Below are 22715 nucleotides of genomic sequence, written 5' to 3' on the forward strand. Positions count from 1 at the left end.
ACCTCAAGATAAATATGGAAATAGCATTATTCTTTACTAGCCAATGATGTCAGAGTCACTGGCAAAGTCAATATCTTATTTTAAAAGTCATGCCTAAAAATTCTGACTTTCTTCCTCACTTTCATTACCAGCATGCCCTACTAGCCAGCTTCCTTCTTAAAGATTTTTCACATAGAAACAACTTTTTCTCACTTTGAGAGGTACCAGTGAGTAAAGAACAGTTTGTGGCTGCAGCACTGAGTTGCTGATGCTGGACGGAGGGCCAGGCCTGCTCATTATCAAAGTTAATCATCCATATACAACAGTTGCCCAGTGCATGATTTACATCTGTGCTTAGCATAATTACAAATCACAACATGCAATGGACTTCTGGGTTCACCTGTCAAAGTCACTAAGTTAAATCTATGAACAAAAACAAAAACAAAGCAAAACATCCCCTTGCCCAAGAATATGTTTACATTTTAAGAATTAGTCTACTAATAAATTATATAACATATACAGTAGACCATGATCAAAAATATATTTCATAAGAATGTTTAATTACATTCATAAACTCTCACTAGCTCTATGCTTTATGCTCTATGTCAAAAAAATAGCTCTATGCTCTATGTCAAAAAATAGATGAGATTTTGCTTTTAAACTGTAACTGCATATATAATTTTTAGCATCATTATGGATTACTGATTAAAATAATCTTCATCCTGACAGAATGGAAAAAAATGAAAATTTGGGAGGTGTTTTGAGGATAATTTTAGATTACCAATGTTGAGAAGATAAGATGAGAACTTAGAATTTTAAAAGGGAAAAAAATTTGGTGAAATAAAATATCAGTTACTTAGGGGAGTCTTTATAAACTTCAAGCACTTCTCCTTTCTCCCCTCACATGCCTAAGCTGACTAGCTGAGAACCATCCTTTTAGATTTCAGGTCAAAGGAATATATCACAAGGGACATCATTCTCAGGGATGTGATTCACAATGTGCATGTAGGCTGTGAGAATATTATAGCCCCCAGAACTTGGGGCAATGGCCACTTCTAGCACTGTTTTCAGTCACTATTACTTTCTTTCATTAACTGTAAAACAACGACAAAACAACATATGAAAGTGGAACCTGGTTTCAAAGAGAATTAACTCACTTTTTGTGAAGGAATTCTCCAGCTGCCACAGCAACAGGGCGATGTGCTGAGTATACCAAGTGGTAAACATTTTCACAGTCTTCATTGGAAAGAGCTTCTTCACTTCCACTGAAAAATTCAGAAAGTAACACTGAGCCAAAAATATTTACTGTCAGTTCTACCTTGATTAAAATTTTGTAAGGTTCTTTATAAAAGCTCAAGCATGCTGACTTTATTTTCCTCTCTTTTTAGTCTGACTTTGAAAATAATATTTCTCTTTAACTATAAAAGACACTTAATTGTTATATAAAATTCAGAAAATACAGATAACAAAAGAAAATAAAATGTCCACATTTCTTCCCATACACACCTATGGACAATGAGTATTAATACCTTGGGATATATATTAGCCCAGTTTAGCTCAATTTCTTTAAATGTGCATAAGTTTTTTGTTAATAGGCACTGGTCATATATTTGCCCGTTTCACAGAGTTAAATTATTATTGTACTATGTAACTCTTTCCAGAATTGTCTATTTCAAATTATAGTTTATCACAATATTTACAATACTATTTAGTCTTCTTTCTATATAAAATGGATTCACTAGTCATAACCACTCCTCTACTAACACAAATTTCCCACCTTTCTATTCATGTATTCTTAAAGTTTGAACATTTTCTTGGTTTGCTGGAATGTATCTTTAAGTATTTTTTTCCCAAAGAGGGAACATCTATTTCCTGATTATTAACATGATTAAAAATGTCTGACAGGAAAAAAAAAATATGTCTGACAGGATTATAGATTAATGACTAGATGACTATAGAATTCTTGGGCTGTACAGGTTCTTGACAAGATGAAGGGGTATAAACTCATTCTCTAGAATTCAATCCTGGAGATGCCTAGAGGCTAGGAGGAGATTGAGGGATCTGACAAATATAAATTAGAATGATCTTTGCAGCAGAATAAGGTAGCTGCATCACAGTATAAGAGAGAAACTTTAGTTCTGAATGAAAAAGAGCTGAATATCAAGGATGGGAGACAGATAGAAGCATTTTTTAAAGTACTCTTTTTTCCCCCTCTCAAGAAGGCCTAAGTTTTAACCTCTTCACTTAATTACATGTATATCATCAACTCAATTAGCTAATACCCTCAGGATAAAGTTAAACTCATAGGAAAAAAATTTAACAAGATATCTCAGTAATCTAAGCTCATAAGTGAAAGGAAAGTAATCTATACCAAAAGAAGAAGAATTAACAGATGCAGAGAAAAAGAATTTAAAGATGGTATAACAGGATGTTAAAGGTGACTTAACTTGTTGTTTTGGGGGAAGTTTTGGTAGAGAGCCCACAAGCCAAGAAAAATAAGGCCAGATCATTTCACGCAATGCTATAAGAGACTGGAGAGTTAGTTTTGTGAACCTTAGCTCATTTCTCAAAAAATAATATATAAGCAGACATTAGGAGATTGAGCAATATAATGAGTAGAAATCCATACTTCTTCCATGTTTCCTTTAGGCCAGATATGGAATACTTAAAGGGAGCCAGCCTGGATAGTTTTAAAAGACATTTTGCCCAACGAGAACACCTATAGGGCAAGCAACTCAAACAGAGGAAACCTGAAAGTCAGGCGCTGAGTCACACAGTAAATAGCCAGAGGAGGCACTGTCCACTCTGGGGAACTTCCCATTGTCACAAATACCTAGAGTGGGGATGAGACAAGAGGGAAAGGGACAGGACACAAAATGCTAGATAATGAAGAAGGGGAGCAGCTGTTGGGATGCTAAGATAGGCTAGAACCAGCTCAAACCAAGGTGGCTTTGAGAATAGTCGGGTCATTGACCTTTAGCTCATTATACCTTCATTGAAATACTAAAAGTCACTCCCTCTTATACCGTGACAGTTCCGAGGAGGACCATAAAAGGTCAAAAAGTAGGCAGTGGCCCAATTCTTGGGAAATCCCTACTCTTCCCCAAAATAGCAAGAATATTCCTCCCACTCAGCCTATGAAATTACTTAACCCATAAAAACCTATGACCCCATGCCCCTGGGCAGATCTCACTTTCCCAGAAGACCCTGTGCCCTGGAGCCGCTCTTGCCTTCTGAGACAGATGTCATTCTGCCTATGGAATGTGTATCTCTCTAAATAAACTTGCTTTCCCTTTACTATGGTTTGCTCCGAAACTCGTTGCTGTGGGAAGCCAAGGACCCTCACTTGGAGGTCCATCCTAAGGACTTCTGCAGGTTCCAGGATGACATCTCCCTCTCCTGCAACAGGGAGAGCTCTCTGAGGAATCCATAAAAGGACCAATGTACCTAATGAATTAGGTCATCTGACACAGCTGGAGGGCCCTAACTATACTTTTATATAAGACATGTTTTGCCCTTATTTCCTCCAATGAAAACAGAAAAAAACCTTAAAAATAGACTTTTGAAACTAGCCAAACCATTTTCTAAATTCATGATGAAAGTATGATTTTTTTTAGCCAAACAAGGTCTTAGATGGTTTGGAAATACTCTTTGAGGAAGTAAACTAGCCAGAAAAGACAATACTGGAGGAGTCTATGAGAGAATTACTCTTCCTTGGAAGTAAGGGAAGAAGTAATATCAAAGCAAAGTTTACTCTTATCTAAATGAGCAATTACTGAAACTAAATAAAAAAAGGAAGCAAAAAACCCCAAAAAAGGGTAAAAAAGTAATCCTTAACAATAGATTTTAAACTCTAGACAATTCCAATGAAAAAGACAAGTGGTTGGAATGTGGGTATTTTTTGTTCAAGGGAAAGACATTGATAAGCTTGTGAAATTTACAAGTAAACTATAACTAGGGGGCATAATAATTTAAAATGGAATTGAAAAGGAAAAAATTCTTCATAAATGACAAGGAAGAATGAGATGTAAGGATAAAGTGAATATTATCAGAAGATGTACAAATCATGACTAGAGAGGTACTGATCTATATATACTCTGAAGTATACCAAGCAACAACCTAAAAGGAAAGATAAGTGAACAATAGTAGTTGAAGACTTTAACACATCCTTCTGAAAAAGTAGACAAAAATAAGCAAAGGTATAGATAATTTGAATGACACTAAATAAATTCAAAGTGATGAATATAAATAACTATATATACAACATAGATATGTATTGTTTTTAAACATACTTAGAAAATTCAGAAAATTGACCAAGGTACTCAGAACACATTCTCAAATAATACAATAAAATAGAAAGAACAGCTTTAAACAATCTGATCTAGGGAGAACAAAAATCACTACTGAATAATTTTGATTAAACTGAAAATCATAAAGGTAATCAAAATACTTATAATTGATTGTCTATGAAAATATTCTATGTCCAAATTTTTAGGAGACTAGGAAAGTAGTACTTAAAGGTATATTTGTTACTTTAAATATGATTGCTCAAAAACAAGAAAGAAATAGCTAAAAGAAGCTAGTTCTTTGAAAAGAACACTAGGATGGACAAACCTCTGCCATGACTGATCAAGAAGAGGATACAAATAAAATGAACGATGTAAACGAGAAATAACAAAAGAAATAATAAAGTTTTATGAATAAAAATATCATAAGCTATAAAATAATAAAGTTGAAAACTGTGATAAAACTGATATACTATAAAAATCATATGAAAAGCCAAAATTAATACAAGAGGAAGTAAAGGTTAACTTAGATAGATAACCACTGAAGAAGTAGAAATGGTAATCAAAGACCTTTCTCTCAAAAGAAACTTAAAACTGACATGGCTTTAACAAAAGAATTCTCTCAAAATTTCAAGGAGGAATTAATCTGTCATAGCAAATTTATTTCAAAACAGAAAAAGGATGAGAAACTACTGAAGATATTTTACAAACAGTATATATCTTGATTTCAAAGTTGGGTAAGGAACAGAAAAAATGTCAAATTTACACACAACACAGATGTGAAAATCCTAAATAGGATATTAAATATAACATTGCATTTAAGCAAAATACAATGAAAACAAATATGTCATGTTCAAACAGGATTTATTCTAGAAATGCATGGGTGTTTTACCATTAGACAAATCTACCAATTTTATTCAGGCTCAACAATGTATGAAAGGAAAATCCCAGAAAACTGAGAACACAAAAGAACTTTTATCATACCAAAAACCTATCTCAGAAATAACTTTAGATGGCCTTCCTAGAACAAGAACAAAAAAATCCACTATCAGTGATACTTTCATAGTGTTCAAAGTCCTGGCTAATGGAACTAGACAAGAGAATGAAACAAAAGTTTTAAGGTTAGAAAAGGGGAAGACAGAACTGAAATTGTTTGCAGATCATATAATAATCTATGTAGTAAATTCAATACAATCAAACCGTCAACATGGATAAAAGTTCTAATAGGCTGCACATAAAAGACCAACATAAAAATTAAAGGTTTCCTTGCCTTAGCAATAACTAAGTAGAAAATATTTTTAACAGTAAATACTAATCAAATAACAATAAAACCATACAGTATTTAAGAATTAACCTAGTAAATAATGTACAATATCTCTACGAAAAAATTTAAACCTTATATAAAAGACCTAATGAGATCTGAATAAAGCAATACATCATGTTTATGTATAAACAATACATAATTGTAAAAAATTCCATTCTCTCCTAAATTTTTCATAAAATTAAATGCAGTTCTTTGTTTTGGCCATGCTGTGCAGCCTATGGGATCTTAGTTGCCCCAACCAGGGATCGAACCCAAGCCCACTGCAGTGGAAGCGTGGAGTCTTAACCACTGGACCGCCGGGGAAGTCCCTCAATGGAGTTCTAATATTTAAACTCCCAACCAAAGTTTCTGAGGAATTAGACAAAAGTACTTTAAAAATTCATAAAGAAGAAAAAAAAAAATCCACAAGTAGCTAAGTGGATTTTAAAAAGAAAGGCAAAGAAGAAGGAACAAACCACTAAGAGGCCATATTTATAACATACAACATATACTAGAGTATAAAGCCACAATAACAAAGAATAGGGTAGTAGAGCAGAAAGAGGTAAAAAGAGATCAAAACAACAACAGACCCTGGCATACATGATGTTTGGTGTATGATAGATATAGCATCACAAAGCGGGGAGGGGAGGATTTGTAATGACTTTGCCGGGACTTGCATTCTCTCACCTAGATTCTTCCTAGTTTTTAGTCAAAGCTCTACAGATGAAACTATTCCTATTTTTAAATCTCTATCATATTAATGACACAATTTAAATGCCTTATTTCCTTTCTCCTACTTCTATACCATTCCAAAGAAGCCTATTTGAAAAACCTATCCCTTTGAAGCCTTCTCTCTCTTTAAACAGAAGTATGTTACTTCACTGATACTGCATAAAAGAATTTTTATGTAAAGGAAATAGACAATATTCAAAATAAAAAACAAAGAGAAAACAAAACATTTTGTTTCAAACCTAACCTTAAAATGTGAAAGTAAAACCTAAAGTGATAAGAATATATATTAGGGTTATATATGTGAAGCACATCAATAATGCTGGGAAAAAACATTAATATATTAGCAGATTAAATTAAAATTTTATACTTACTGAAGTATCAGAGTAACCAATCGAATAGCTTCCACAGCAACATCATATTCCTTATCAAGTGTCATTGATACAATGCGATCCTGCAGAAAAGTTATAAATCAAACCAACCATGAACAGAAAGTAAGTGGAGACAGATCTGAGGTAATGGTCTTTGGGGGAATTCATGGAAGACTAATGATAGATTAGTCTAATGATGATTAGATTAAATGGAAAGCTTTACTATTGAAACCATATTATCAGAGTCCTACGCACACACAGGAGGTGTTATAAGTGTTTATAACATAAAATCTTTTTCATCAACTGGCATTCTCTAACAGAGACAAACCTTACCTTGCAAAATTAATATAACTATAAAAAAGCTATCTATGAAAAAAATCTTATTTTAAGCAGGTGAGCCTTCTATTGAAGGTAATGAATAAGAACTCATGTTGGTAATATCTTTTGTAAAGCAGAGATTCATCTATTTAATACAGGTTCATTTAAACAATATGCTGTAAAGAATATGACCTAAACACTTGTTATGGTAATGTCATTTGCTAAACTAACTAAAACGAGCATTTTTAAAATGAAAAAGAAAATAAGCTAAGCATTCTTACCTTGAATCGGTTAGTGAATAGCTCCAATTTGGGGAATAATTCTCTATTGGTATACAGACTTTGTAGAGCTTTCAAACACTTCAGCCTGACTTCTCCTTGCTTCAGAAATACAAACAAAAACACAACAGAAGCAGTCAATTCCATGCCACAAAAGTTGAAAAGATTTTCAAGTCTATATGAAGACTAAAGTCATTTTCAGCTTAATCATTCAATTTACTTCATATTGTAATTCAACATAAGGTGGAACCAAGCAATTCTATTTGCACTTACATTTAATTAAAAATGCATTAAAAATCCCTTCGTTACTTGAGAGTAAGCTACACCTTTTTCAAATGTGTATCAACTCTGGTTCAACATGAAATACTTCCCACATTATACTGTGGCACTTCGAGAGAATTTTTGACCTACGATTTTAATTAAAGAAGGGTATGTTAATTTGTCCGTCCTGTAGAAAAATCTAATTTCATATTAAAGGGTCATCATTTATTCATTTCACAAATATTTACTGGATACCTTTTACTTTCCAGAAAGAGCAGTTAAGAAAACATGATAAAGGGAAGAATGTTTAAAAACAGAGGCAAAATGATAGAGTGATGTGTCCTGGGGCTGCTATTTACTAGGGAAATATAATAAAATCATTAACTTGGAGTAGAAGATGTTGGTGATCAAAGTGCGTTCCGGGTCATCTAGAAATTTACCCAACTCTCAAATGATGAAAAAGAGAACGAAGTTTCTGTGTTCAAAAAGCAACGGGGACTTCCCTGGTGGTCCAGTGGGTAAGACACCACGCTCCCAAGCAGGGGGCCTGGGTTCGATCCTTGTTCGGGGAACTATATCCCACATGCCGCAACTAAGAGTTTGCATGCTGGGACTGAGTCCACGTGCTGCAACTAAGAAGGCCCCATGCTGCAACTAGGAGTCTGCATGCTGCAACTGAGAAGCCTGCATGCCGCAACTAAGAGTCCACATGCCCCAACTAAGAGTCTGCATGCCGCAACTAAAGATTCCCGCATGCCCCAACAAAGACCCGGGGTAGTCAAAAAAAAAAAAAAAAAAGCAATATGCTGTAACAGTAGGAGTCCAAGTTTTGGAATCAGACAAAGCTAGATTTCCAATTCTATAGCTTAGTAGCTACATGAGAGATGGCAAGTATATTAATCACTCTGATACTCAGTGTTCTCATTTATAAAATATGATACCTTCATAAGGTTGTTATAAAATTTGAATGCTGGTAAAAGTTTTAACAACCAGCTCTGGAGGATGGGGCCCTGAATTGTTGCATTTGCAGATTTCTGTGATGTGATTACTCCCTCCATGGTCAATTTCAAGCTACCAATGATACTGAACTCATATAAGTGAATGGATGTGCATAATCACTCTCTTGAAAGCTGATTCAAGGTAGCTCGAGCACACCACTGAATGAGATAATGCTTGCTGGTAAAGTCTCTAGCACATAGGAGGTACCTGTGGTAGATGCTGTTGATGTCCCGCCCAGATGTCCAAATCCTAATATACAAGGCTAATCTTCCTGCTTCTTCCTGTATTGACAACTAATGGTGCTTTTCTGCATCTTTCTCTGGAGAATTGACCATGGCTGAAAAGAACCACCTGGTACAAAGATTCCTATGCTCTACCTTGCCTCTCCTGTCCACACCCTTTCCCTCCTTCAGGATGAGGCTCATAGCCAGTGGGGAATGATATAGGAGGGTAAAAGAGCCCAACCTCCTTGCCTCAGGACAGTACAACCTCTGAGGTGCAATTTATTTTTCAAAGTTCCTTCTGAGATGATGCTCAGACAAAACTTCTTCTGGAACCACATTTCTGTTAGTGTGTCTCCTGCTTAATCCTATATTCCTCACTTTCTTAGAGGCTTCTCAGGAGACTACAAACCTCAATGTATCACTAGCACAAAAATCTCTGACTAAGGCTGGGCTTCTAAGGAATGTGACCTGAACAGTTGGTACCAAGAGTAGTCCTAAGAAGCAGACCTTAATGATGGGATTCTGAGGTTGGATCACTTAAAGGAAGGACTACTATGAGGAAGGACTCAATTTCTGGTTGTAAGTGAAGTTAACGATAGTCTCTGACACAGAATAGCAGCCATTTGCTAATGTACTTGCGGGTGAATGGAGATGTGCACTTAGCTTGTACAACATGCCAAGCATTTGAGGGATGAGGGTAATTAATAACTATAAGGACTATGGACTAAGGACTATGGCTGTCACTGAGATGCTAAAGAGAAAAAATGACAGGCTAATTAATCACCAGTTTAAATCAACAACTGGCAACATTTAAAGAGATCCTTATCTCCTGCAGACAAAGAGCTGAACATATTGAAGACCAGACCCAGAACTCAATTTTAAGGGTGGCAGAATTTAAGGGACTTTGCATCCCAGGCAAGTCTATGCCAAAATCAGGGCCATACAGGAAAGAAGTGCAAGTTCAAAGAACAACTGGTGGATGTAGCTGAGAACCTTCAACTCCAAGTTTCCCATGAACTTGTGGGTCTGCAAATAAGTCTCATGTTAGAGGGTAGCATGCCTCCTCCACCCACCCTTCCCCTCGAATATATGGAAACCTCAAGCGAAGCAAGTACCTTAAGGACAATGCTAGTAGCCCTCCTCATGCTCTATACTAACCTTCCCTTGTAGCTCCAAGCTAAGGTCAAATTTCAGCATAGCCCAAATGGGGAAGTACTGGGTCTGCTAAAGGAGGAGAAGGATTATATGCTATAGGTGTTGCAGGAATGGGCCAACTTGAACCAGTAAGAACCAAAAGAGTGTCTGCTGAGGGTACTGGACTGGGGAATGGGAATATCAAACAGGATACGAGAGAGTTTTTGGATATAGGGCACTCTCCCTTGCCTCAGGATTTAAGGTCCATGGAAATGGCCTAACGCATTGCTGGATGACTCCTGGAAAAAGCAACGGTGCATATTAATGAAATAAGAGATCCGAGAATCGTTGTGGCAGACTGTGAAGAAAGGCATTTAAAACACAGTGAAGTAAGCATGCCATAAAGGATCTGTTGTATGAACTCAGAAGACCTACTAGTTGAGTATGTTCCTCAGGAGGGCCCAGAGAATATTGTTTACCAAGGCAATAAAGAAAAGACTGGTGATGGGGGAACAGGCATTGCTGAGAAACTCCATAACAGCTGTATTCTGTAGGCTAGAGCTGGCAATAGGAAATACTCAAACAGAATTTGGCTTCCAGTACAATGAAGATGATGAGATCACAGAATAGCAGAAAGAAGGTAGCATCACCTAACTAGTAGATGCAAGGTGGGCATAATAATTATAATGGGCAGCAATGTTGAAGAGCAGCCCATGGGGACCTATGGAGATGGCTCACAAGATATGGTCTTCCTGGAGGCAAGATGTGGAAAGCCAACAAAAATATTATGTATCTATAATCACAAGAGATCAACAACAGATAAGCAAAAGACTAAAGATAGCTGACCCAAAGTAAAATCATAACCCCAGATGTAAGACAGCATGTAAGAAGTTTCCTTACTTGTAGCTCTAAATTTAAAAACAAAGCCAGAAAAGATGAAACTACTCTATCCATTCAAGTTCACACAGCAAATTATAGGTAGAACAAAGACATCAGTCGAGTTTTATCTACACCTTGTCCAATGATGTCTCCCAATCAACTACTTCTCCTCCCAAATCTTGGTTCTTTAATGTACCAAATCTTGGTACATTACAGGGACTTAATTAAATAACTTAATAATAACATCTAACAATAACTTAGATGAAAAATCCACTTGAATTTTTGTTAATTTCTTTATTTGGGGGCTCTACTATACTCTGAAGGTATTTCTACTACAAAACCTAAATGTTTTGTTGTTTTCCTATTACACAAAATCTTATTCAGATCTGAATGCTATTTAACACAGTGCCTAACCCATAGCTGCTGCTCAATAAATATTTTTTGAATGAATAACTATATAATATAAAAATAAGAAAACAAACAAAAAGAAACACAGAAAAATAAAATAATTTGTTGAGGGAGGGAGCTGGGCATATTTGTCAGAGACACTAACCTATCAGCACTTTTGCAAAATTATTTTTGAAAAAAATGTTAAGAGCTATAAAAAGTATTGTGTAGCATAATGGTATCATTTCATAATGAGTTGTATTTTAAAGGGACAATTTTCATGCTTCTAGGAGAAAATGCTGATTGTTATTAAAATGCCTATGTATAATGTGTACACCACAATGGGAATAAATGAACCAAATTCAGGTGGCCTGTCAAGGAGTAGATGTGTTTGTATGTGGTGGGGTGAAGGGAGTACAGAGAAGATAGTCTTTGTTGTTATATTTTGACAATTGTATTGAGACATACTTGACATGCAAAGAACTTCACGTTTGCTTGATGCATTTGGACACATGCATACATGCATGGTACTATTAAAATCAAGGCAATAAACATACTCATCACTTCCAAAAGTTTCCTTTTAACACCTCCTCCCCTTTTTCATTTGGTAAGAAGAGAAGTCTTGAGAGGGACATTGTTATGTACTATTAGGAAAGAGAGTCTTGTTCATGTAGTCTTTAGACCTCCACTTGGCTCCATAAGAACAGGCCTTAGCCTTGGAACACTGCCTTACCAAGAGATACAGTTGCCAACAAAAAACACCATGGCATGGTAGAATGAAAGGGCTAGGCAGCTGGCTCTGGGGGTGGGGTGGTGGTGATGTGCTGATGTGCTGGCCTCCCTCTGGCCATATGGGGATAAATAGGGATATTGATAATATCTCTGTTAACAGGGAAAAGCTGGTGCAATGCATGAGGGTGGAAATGTGAAATGGGTCCTAAAAAGTGTAGGGAAACAATAATCTGGGCTCTTGGTCACCTTTGCGCTCCCATTTCACCCCCCAACTCTCAAGGTGTCTTAAGGGTCACAAATGATGTCTGAGAGAAGTAAAGGGGTCCCATGCAGGAAACTTTACCTGATCCAGGTGGCTTACAGGCCTCAAATAAAACCTGTTTCACTCAATGCAAAACCACCTTACGGCATTGCTGAAAACAAAGTGTTGAAATGAAGTCCTTCTTTGAAAGTGAAATATGGAAACTGAAGGACGGATATGAACAGGAGCCAGGGGTGTCTCATGCAGCCTGGTTGGTGTATCTGTTTGATGAAGGGGCACTGCAGGCTTTAACTGTCTAGGGCTGAATAACACAGTTAGGGATGGGGCCAAGGTCTCTGGGTCCCTGCTGGGGACCAGAGGCCCTATGCCTCTGTCAAGATAGAAGGGGAAAGGGGAGAGGGGAGCCAAACTTTTATGGGGCCTTTGGATACTGGTGCCCAAATGACAGGTCCCCATAGAGGTAGAATTAAAATAGTAGGTCTGGGAAGAATGTAGTTACCCATGGAAGACAAGTCCACATGTATTTGTGGATGAGACTCTTTGGACCATTTCAGGTACTGATGATCCTGGTTCCTACTACTGAATACGTAATAGGCATTAACATTTTGGCTGTGTACGGTACTGAAAACCACCATTGCCTCAAGCGGTATGTACCACAACAAGGACAAATTCAAGCATAATGGGCTAGCTGCATTCGTAGCCTGCTCCAGAGCTGGCCAAATCATGGAGCGTTGTTCAACAAAAATACTATATCTACGGTGGGGAAAAGGACATCGTTCTGTTAATTCGAGACAACACAAGCAGCCCAATCAGGCCAGTAAGGAAGGCCTCCAGAGTTTGGAGGTTGACAGATTACCAAAGGATAAATGTAGAAGTTTCAGCTTTTGCCCTAGCAGTTTCTGATATTATCACCATCATTGAGACAGTGCAACCCATATGGAAAACAAGTATGCTGTTGACTGATCTGGCTAATGCCTTTTACTTGATCCCTCTGCAGAATGAGGTCACGACCAATTTTTGTTCACACCGAACAGCCTACAATATACTTTTACTGTACTCCTGCAGGGATACCTAAATTCTTCTGTAATATGCTACCAGAGGGCAGGGCTTGATCTTCAATAAGCTCAAGTGCTACAGAAATTTTAGTCATCCCTTATATTAACGACACGGCTACAATGCTAATGTCATGGTGGCTACAGTGCTGTACTTAGTCACTGACAGAATGATTAGTACCAACGTGACTATAATCCAGATAAAGTCCACGCCCTAGGTACAGCAGGTGCAATTCCTAAGGCCCAAGATTCAAAGATGGCATTATGGCATGGTTTACTGACAGCTCTGTGAAACTAAAGGCAGATGAGGTCTGCTGGGTTGCAGCTACCATCTGAACCAGTAAATGGCCATCTTTTGACTATCAGGTGTGGGCATTCCAATAGGTCAAGCTCTGCACTGTGGTAATGGCAGTGCAGGCCACCTCTTCTACCATTCCTTGATACATTTTTCACCAACAAATGGGCTGTTGCCAATGACTTAGCCATCTGGTCAGGCAAGTGGCAACTAAAAGACTGGACTATTAATGGATCCCCCATATGGGGAAAAGAACTATGGCAGCAGCTTGCTCCCTGGGAAGAAAAAAACATATGTCACTTATGTAGAGACTCATGACAAAGGACCTTTTCTTTATTTTTAAATTTTTATTGAAGTAAAATTGGTTTATAATTACTACTTTCAGGTGTACAATATACTGATTCAGCATTTTATAGATTTATCCACCATTTAAAGTTATAAGATACTGGCTCTATTTCCTATGTTGTACAGTACATCCTTATAACTTATTTATTTTATACATAGTAGTTTGTACCTCTTAATCCCTACCCCTATCCTGGACCTCCCCACAGGTAACCACTAGTTTGTTCCCTATATCTGTAAGTCTGTTTGTTTTGTTATATTCATTCATTTCATTTTTTAGATATAACATATAAGGTGAAAATGCAGAATTTGTCTTTCTCTGTCTGACTTATTTCACTAAGCATAATACCCTCCAGGTCCATCTGTGTTGTTGCAAATGGCAAAATGTCATTCTATTATATGGTTGAGTCATCTTCCATTGTATGTATGTATGTATGTGTGTGTGTGTATATATGTATATATACACACACATACAATGTATATATACCAAATCTTCTGTATCCATTCATCTGTTGATGAACACTTAGGTTTCTTCCATATCTTGGCTATTGTAGATAATGCTGTTACGAACACTGGAATGCACATATCTTTTCAAATTAGTGTTTTCATTTTCTTTTGACATAAAACTAGGAGTAGAATTGCTACATCACATGGTAGTTCTATTTTTAGTTTTTTGAGAAACCTTCATACCGTTTTTCATAGTGACTGTACCAATTTACATTCCCACCAACAGTATATAAGGGTTTCATTTTCTCCACATCCTTGACAACATTTGCTACTTGTGGTATTTTTGATGACATCCATTTTGACAGGCGTGAGGTGATATCTCACTGTGGTTTTGATTTGCATTTCTATGGTGATTAGCAATGTTGAGCATCCTTTCATGTGCTTGTTTGCCATCTGTATGCCTTCTTTGGAAAAATGCATACAAACAGCTCATGCAGCTCAATATCCAAAAAACAAACAACCCAGTCACAAAATGGGTGGAAGATGTAAATAGACATTTCTCCAAAGAAAACATACAGAGGGCTAAAAAGCACATGAAAAGATAGTCTGCCCATGCTCTTCTGCCCATTTTAAAATCAGGTTGTTTGGTTTTTTGATATTGAGTTGTATGAGCTGTTTATATATTTTGGATATTAACCCCTTATCTGCCATATCATTTGCAAATATTTTCTCCCATTCAGTAGGTTGTCTTTTCATTCTGTTGATGGTTTCCTTTGCTTAAAAGATTTGCAAAAGCTTTTAAGTTTAATTAGGTCCCATTTGTTTATTTTTGCTTTTGTTTCCTTTGCCTTAGGAGACAGATCCAAAAAAATACTGCTACAATTTATGTCAAAGAGTGTCCTGCCTGCCTGTGTTTTCGTCTAGGAGTTTTATGGTTTCAGGTCTTACATTTGGGTCTTTAATCCATTTTGAGTTTATTTTTGTATATGGTGTGAAAAAATGTTCTAATTTCATTCTTTTACATGTAGCTGTCCAGTTTTCCCAAACCACTTATTGAAGAGACTGTATCTTCTCCATTGTATAGTCTTGTCTCCTTTGTTGTAGATTGACTATATGTGCATGGGCTTATTTTTGGGCTCTCTATTCTGTTCCATTGATCTATGTGTCTGGTTTTGTGCTAGTACCATACTGTTTTGATTACTGTAGCTTTGTAGTGTAGTCTGAAGTCAGGAGGCATGATACCTCCAGCTTTGTTCTTTTTTCTAAAGATTGCTTTGGCTATTCAGGGTCTTCTGTGATTCCATATATGTTTTAGGATTATTTGTTCTAGTTATGTGATAAATGTCATGGGTATTTTGATAGGGACTGAAATCTGAAGATTGTTTTGGGTAGTATAGCCATTTAAACAATATTAATTTTTCCAATCCAAGAACAAGGGATATCTTTTCATTTTTTTGTATCATCTTCAGTTATCTTCATCAATGTTTTATAGTTTTCAGAGTATAGGTCTTCCATCTTGCTTAAGCTTATTCCTAGGTATCTTATTCTTTTTGATGCAATTTTAAAAAGTTTTTATTCGAGTACAGTTGATTTTACAATGTTGTGTTAGTTTCAGGTGTAGAACAAAGTGAATGTTATACATGAACATATATCCACTCTTTTTTTAGATTCTTTTCTCATATAGTCCGTTATAGAGTATTGAGTATAGTTCCCTGTACTATACAGTAGGTCATTATTAGTTATCTATTTTATATATAGTAGTGTGTATATGTCAATCCCAGTCTTCCAATTTATCTCTCCCCCCCCTTACCCCCTGGTAACCATAAGTTTATTTTCTACATCTGTAACTCTATTTCTGTTTTGTAGGTAAGCTCATTTGTACCCTTTTTTAGAGTCCACATATAAATGATATCATATGATACTTGTCTTTCTCTGTCTGACTTACTTCACTCAGTATGGCAATCTCTAGGTCCATCTATGTTGCTGCAAATGGCATTATTTTGTTCTTTTTTATGGCTGAGTAATATTCCATTGTATATATGTACCACATCTTCTTTATCCATTCCTCTGTCGATGGATATTTAGGTTGCTTCCATGTCCTGATTACTGTAAATAGTGCTGCAGTGAACACTGGGGTGCATGTATCTTTTCAAATTATGGTTTTCTCTGGATATATGCCCAGGAGTGGGATTGCTGGATCATATGGTAGCTCTATTTTTAGTTTTTTAAGGAACCTTCATACTGTTCTCCACAGTGGATGTACCAGTTTACATTCCCACCAACAGTGTAGGAGGGTTCCCTTTTCTCCCTCTCCAGAATTTATTGTTTGTAGATTTTTTGATGATGGACATTCTGACCAGTGTGAGGTGATACCTCACTGTAGTTTTGATTGCATTTCTCTATTAGTGATTTTGACTATCTTTTCATATGCTTTTTAGCCCTCTGTATGTTTTCTTTGGAGAAATGTCTATTTACATCTTCCTTCCATTTTGTGACTGGGTTGTTTGTTTTTTGGATATTGAGCTGCATGAGCTGTTTGTATATTTTGGAGATTAATCCCTTGTCGGTTGTTTTGTTTGCAAATATTTTCTCCCATTCTGAGGGTTGTCTTTTCATCTTGTTTATGGTTTTGCACAGCCTTTGCTGTGCAAAAGCTTTTAAGTTTAATTAGGTCCCATTTGTTTATTTTTGTTTTTATTTTCATTACTCTAGGAGGTGGATCGAAAAAGATGTTGCTGTGATTTATGTCAAAGAGTGTTCTGCCTGTTCTCCTCTAAGAGATTTATAGTATCTAATTTCATTCGTTTACATGTAGCTGTCCAGTTTTCCCAGCACCACTTATCGAAGAGATTGTCTTTTCTCCATTGTATATCCTTGCCTCCTTTGTCATAGATTAGGTGACCACAGGTGCATGGGTTTATCTCTGGACTTCCTACTCTGTTCCATTTGATGCAATTTTAAATGGGATTGTTTTTTTGCTTTCTCTTTCTGATAGTTCATTACTAGTATATAGAAAAGCAACAGATTCCTGTATATTAATCTTGTGTCCTGCAACTTTATTTAATTCATTTATTAGTTCTAATAGTATAATGGTGGACTTTTAGGGTTTTCTATATATAGTATCATGTTATCTGCAAACAGTGACAGTTTTACTTCTTCCTTTCCAATTTAGATGTCTTTTATTTCTTTTTCTTCTCTGATTGCCATGGCTAGGACTTCCAATACTATGTTAAGTGGAAGTGGCAAGAGTGAGCATTCTTGTCTTGTTTCTGATTTTAAAGGAAACGCTTTCAGCTTTTCACCGTCGAGCATGATGGCGGCTGTGGGTTTGTCATAAATGGCCTTTATTATGTTTACATATGCTTCCTTGATATCAACTTTGATTAGAGTGTTTATCATGAACAGGTGTTGAAATTTGTCAAATGCCTTTTCTATGTCTATTGAAATGATGATGTGGTTGTAGTCTCCATTTTGCTAATGTGGTGTATTACATTGACTGATCTGTGGATTTTAAACCATCCTTGTATCCCTATAGTAAATCCCAGCTGATCATGGTGTATGATCCTTTTTATATATTGTTGAATTAGGTTTGCTAATATTTTGTTGAGAATTTCTGCATGTATATTCATCAGAGATATTGGTCTGTAATTTTCTTTTTTTTGGTAATATCTTCATCTGGTTTTGGTATCAGGGTAATGGTGGCCTCGTGGAATGAATTCGGAAGTGTTCTTAAATTTTTTGGAATAGTTTGAGGATAGATAGTAGCTCTTCTTTACATGTTTGGTAGAATTCCTCTGTGAAGCCATGAGGTCTTGGACTTTTATTTGCTGGGAGTTTTTTTGATTACTAATTCAATTTCACTACTAGTGACTGGTCTGCTCAGATTATTTCTTCCAGATTCAGTCTTGGAAAAGTGTACATTTCTAGAAATTTACTCATTTTTTTCTAGGTTTCCAATTTGTTGGCATATAACCGTTCATAATATTCTCTTATGAGGTTTTTGTATCTCTGTAATATCGGTTGTAATTTCTTCTCTTTCTTTTCTTATTTTGTTTATCTGGGTTCTCTTTTTTTCTTAGCGAGCCTAGCTAAAGGCTTATCAATTTTGTTTATGCTTGCAAAAAACTAGCTCTTGATATCATTGATCTTTTCTATTGTCTTTTTTGGGGGGGGTCTCTATTTTTATATTTCCTCTCTGATCTTTATTATTTCCTTCCTCCTGCTGACTTTGGGCTTTGTTCTAACTCCTTCAGATGGTAGGTTAGGTTGTTTATTTGAGATTTTTCTTGTTTCTTGTAGGCCTGTATCACTATAAACTTCCCTCTGACAGCTGCATTTCTGCATCCCATAGATTTTAGCAAGTTGTATTTTTATTTTCATTTGTCTTGAGGTATTTTCTGATTTCCTCTTTAATTTCTTCATTGACTTTTTTTGTTCTTTTTTTAGTAGCATGTTTTTGTGAAGGACCACATGCTTGTGTTTGCAAAGGAACTTTTAAAATAAAAACATAAATGGAACTCGTGTCAATCAAGTTTGTGCCCCGTGGGCTGCAACAATTGCCTGGTGGGTACATCTATGGAAAAAGGAGTCCACTTCAGATGCAAAAATGGGCCAGAGCCCAAGAGATAACCCAGAAGTCTAAGGATGTAGTACAATCTTGTGATTCTTGTCAGTATACTCAAATCATCCAGAGAGAAGAACTGGGACATATTAACCAAGGACTGGGACTCGCCTGGATCTGGCAGATTGTTCACATCAAACCCCTGACCACCAGCCACAGGCAAAGATGATGCCTCACTACCATAACACCTAGTCAGGCTATTGTATAGCTACTCCAGTCTGGCATGTGGATGCTGAAACTACCATAGCTATCCTTGAATAAAACTTATGTCATATTTTTGGATACCCCATGGGACTTCACTCTGACCAAGGAACATCCTTCACTGCCCAAGCAAGACAACAATGGGCACACTCTCAGGGACTATGGCTACTAAACACTCCAGTGCAAGGAAAACAGGCACTGCAACACACATTGGGAAATACTGAGTTTGGTTGTGGTGGAAGTGGCCTAGGCAGCCATGTGCTTAGGCTGTGCCTGCAAAATCACAATCTCAACATGTCATTCTTTCTTCTTCTTTTTTCCCATTGGAGTGTACGTCTTTGGGGTGATCTGCAGTTCTGCCTACCACTGTACCCCAGACAGGGCCCCTTGACTCTAGTCTGGATGTGATACTTACCTTGGGGAACCTCCCTCCTATGGGATACCACAAAGGTGGGAGATGAAATCAAGGAGTATCAGGGTGCTAGCTAGGGTCCTTCTAGTAGTGCTGGGCACACTGACCCTTTCAATCAGGTGGGTGACGTTAACAGACATGTCAAGTTTGTGCAGTCCTTCCCTAGACTGGCCAACTGAGGCCAAAAAGTTTGTGCCAAGCCACAAAGGCACTGGGTGCCCACAGAGGAGGTAACATCAGGCTTGAGTTGCAATACCAGGGCAGCTAGTATCACAAGCAGTAGACCAGAGTAGCTCTGGCCTGAGAAGATTCATGAAGTGGGAGAGGAGTAGAAACATTAATCTTTCCTCTTCTCATTCTTACAGAATCATCTGCTGTGCCTGTTACAACAACAGCCATAGTCAGAGGAGGCAAACTTAAACAATGCTGGGATTTGTCATCACAGAATGAATTCCTTCTCGTTCCGCATTCCCACTGTAATGGCCTGGCTGACACAAAACTGCTCAGAACTTCAAGTTGTCAATGGGTCAAATAGCTGGGTCACTCCTTTGATACAGGCCCAGATGCAGGCATGCTCTGGAGTCCCTTACTTTAATATTTCCTATGATGTGACAGAAAAAAACCCCTGTACAAGAATGCTTATTACTGATCTACACTAACATTTTGGACTTGGATGCCCAGTATGTAATTTTTTTCTCCCTGCAACCACATGGTAAAAGCAAGCCAAGTCTGTATATAACTGGACTAGCCAGCATTATCAGAACAAAATCCCTGACATGTGTCCCCTGCACCCCTCTGGGTTATGTATTTCTCTGTGGACCCCAATGGGCAATAGAATGTCTGCCTCCAGGGGAAGGATTGCTGCCTCAGAGTTCTAAGGCTGACTGTCCATGTCAGCAACTGCAGAGAGGGCTGAAAAGGACCCCTTCTGCTGACGTACTACAAAGTGGCTCACAGTATCCTCCTGGGAAAACAAACTAACCACTGGTTTCATTCTGCTATCCAAATTCTAATACTGGGAATAGGTATGCAGGCCCTAGAAAAAAATGGTGTACAGCCTGTCCCCAACCATGGCAGAAATAGCTAACACTACTGCCCAAGCCATCCAAGCCAATGAGACTCACTGAACTCACTAGTCATGGTGGTGATGGATAACTAAATAGCCCTCAATTACCTCCTGGCAGAACAAGGTGGTGTTTGTGTTATTGTCAGCATTTCTTACTGTGTATATGTCAACAATTTGGGGAAGTTGAAAACTGAGCTGATGAACATCCATGCTCAGGAGAGATGGTTATCAGCTGTACATGCGCAGTCTCCCCAAACTCACAATTTGACCTCTTTAGCTGGCTTAATCCACGTTGAAGACCACCCTCTAGGGAGGCTTGACTGTCTTCCTGGGTCTGGCTCTCCTAACAGGCCTGGTAAAGTGCTGTTTCCTAATGACAGGGAGGCTCTATGAGCACTCCACATCCAAACAGATTGTTCTGGGACCCTGGTGAACCCAATTCCGCCTTCAAGTTTGGGGTGGGTGATTTGACATGCTTTATCTACCATGTCAGTGGTCGAGCAGGGGTGAGGGGTAGACTGTTGGGAAAGGCAGTCTCCTGTACAAAGTGTTTTGACCCACACTTGGCTGCACAGGAAGAGGCCTTGGGTCTGGAATACTTCCTTATCAAGTGATAAGAGTCTTCATGGACTGTGCTGGGTTTATCACTTTGTGTGGGAATATCATTCCCGTTTTAGACTCAATGTGTCTTCTTTTGTTCTGCTTAAGTGTGTGCATCATATGGCACCTGGCCAACCCCACTATTAAATCTGTCCCCTGAGAGGACAGAATAGGATCCTTAGTTCTGTGGCACAAGAGGGGTGCATGCAGGGCAACTGCTCTGTGTTGACTGCTGGACCATGGGGGACTGACACTACTGAAGCTAATCTTGCTCTGTCCCTTCTCCATGTGAGTAAAGCATTGTTCCATCCAATGCTTGACTGTGTTGTGTTTTCCTTGGTGATCAGTATGCAGTGGGCAAAGGCAACAGATGTCATTTGCTTGACATATACAGAGCTAAAAGGTTTTTGGTAAACTTAAGAGAAACAGAATATGGGATGAGTGAACACAAAGATGAGGAAATGAAATGGACTAACTGAAAATAAATCCCACCCAAGCACTCAGAGATTTTGATATAAGCAATCAAGCATTTGCAAGAAAGTAGAAGAACTGTACACATAAGCTAAAATCAAAAAACAGTACAGTCATATTTACAAACTGGAAAGGACAAAGAAAGGTAATCTAGTGTCATGAGCATAAATACAAAAAGAGAGTAAGATACTTAGTGCAGAGCACAGAGATTACTAAAGCTGTATTTAAATTAGACCTATTCTGTGTCACCCTCAATGTCAGAACTAAAACCAGTGGGTAGGAATTTAGAAGTAAGTTTTGGTCAACAGAAAGATAAACTGAATTTCTAATAACTCCTTTAGCTGTTAGAGCTAACAGCTGTCTGTCTTTCTAATGACCAAAATTTAATACTTTAGAACTTACACAAATTGGCAGTATGAAAAATGTTTGTCTTATTTATAGGAGGGTAGACTAGGTTATAACCTCTAATATTCTAAAATCAAGACAGAAAGAATATCAAATCATTATGTTACATACTTTAAACTAACACAATGTTTAATGTCAATTATATCTCAACAAAAATGGAAAAATGCAATTGATAATTAAAATGTAATTTTTTAAAAAATGAGAAGAAATTTTATCAGCCCATTTGAAAATGCACAGGATGAGTCTGAAGACAGAGGCTACAGCCTATACAATGAACACTTTGAACCAGATGATTAAAAGGAGAGAAAGGAAATTACTTTAGTCTTCAGAGTAAAAAAGTACAAGGTGATCAGAAAGGGAATGACAAAAAGGAAAGCTTAGAAATAAATATTTAATACACTCTTTTCTAAGTTAAGCAATTGGAGATCACAGGAGAGGTTTATAAAATCATCCTATCGAAAACACTACTCCTTAAATCATTTTATCAACAATGTATAAGAGAAACCTACCTCTTCCTTTATCTGAACAGAGGATTTCTACAGACACACACAGTTTAGCGATTTGTTTTAAATTGATGTTTGTTTATTTTTTGATAAGCCACATCAAATCGGTGTTTTCCCCAGAATTTGTGGACATACATAAGTTCTGTTAAAACTGGTAA

The 22715-nt window shown here is 37.3% G+C and overlaps 1 protein-coding gene across 2 annotated transcripts in view; it reads right to left on the minus strand.

Annotated features, from left to right (window-relative positions):
- The window catches only part of STAG1 (STAG1 cohesin complex component), a 434186-nt gene that overhangs the window by 91947 nt on the left and 319524 nt on the right, over positions 1-22715 (minus strand). For both annotated transcript variants that reach the window (XM_057545017.1, XM_057545018.1), the window contains exons 11-13: positions 7268-7366; positions 6672-6751; positions 1137-1244 (exon numbers count right to left, since the gene is read on the minus strand). In XM_057545017.1, the coding sequence (XP_057401000.1) occupies positions 1137-1244; positions 6672-6751; positions 7268-7366 (287 nt within the window). The remainder of the gene's footprint in view (positions 1-1136; positions 1245-6671; positions 6752-7267; positions 7367-22715) is intronic.

Source organism: Balaenoptera acutorostrata, chromosome 4, assembly GCF_949987535.1.
Source record: "Balaenoptera acutorostrata chromosome 4, mBalAcu1.1, whole genome shotgun sequence".
NCBI lineage: Eukaryota > Metazoa > Chordata > Mammalia > Artiodactyla > Balaenopteridae > Balaenoptera > Balaenoptera acutorostrata.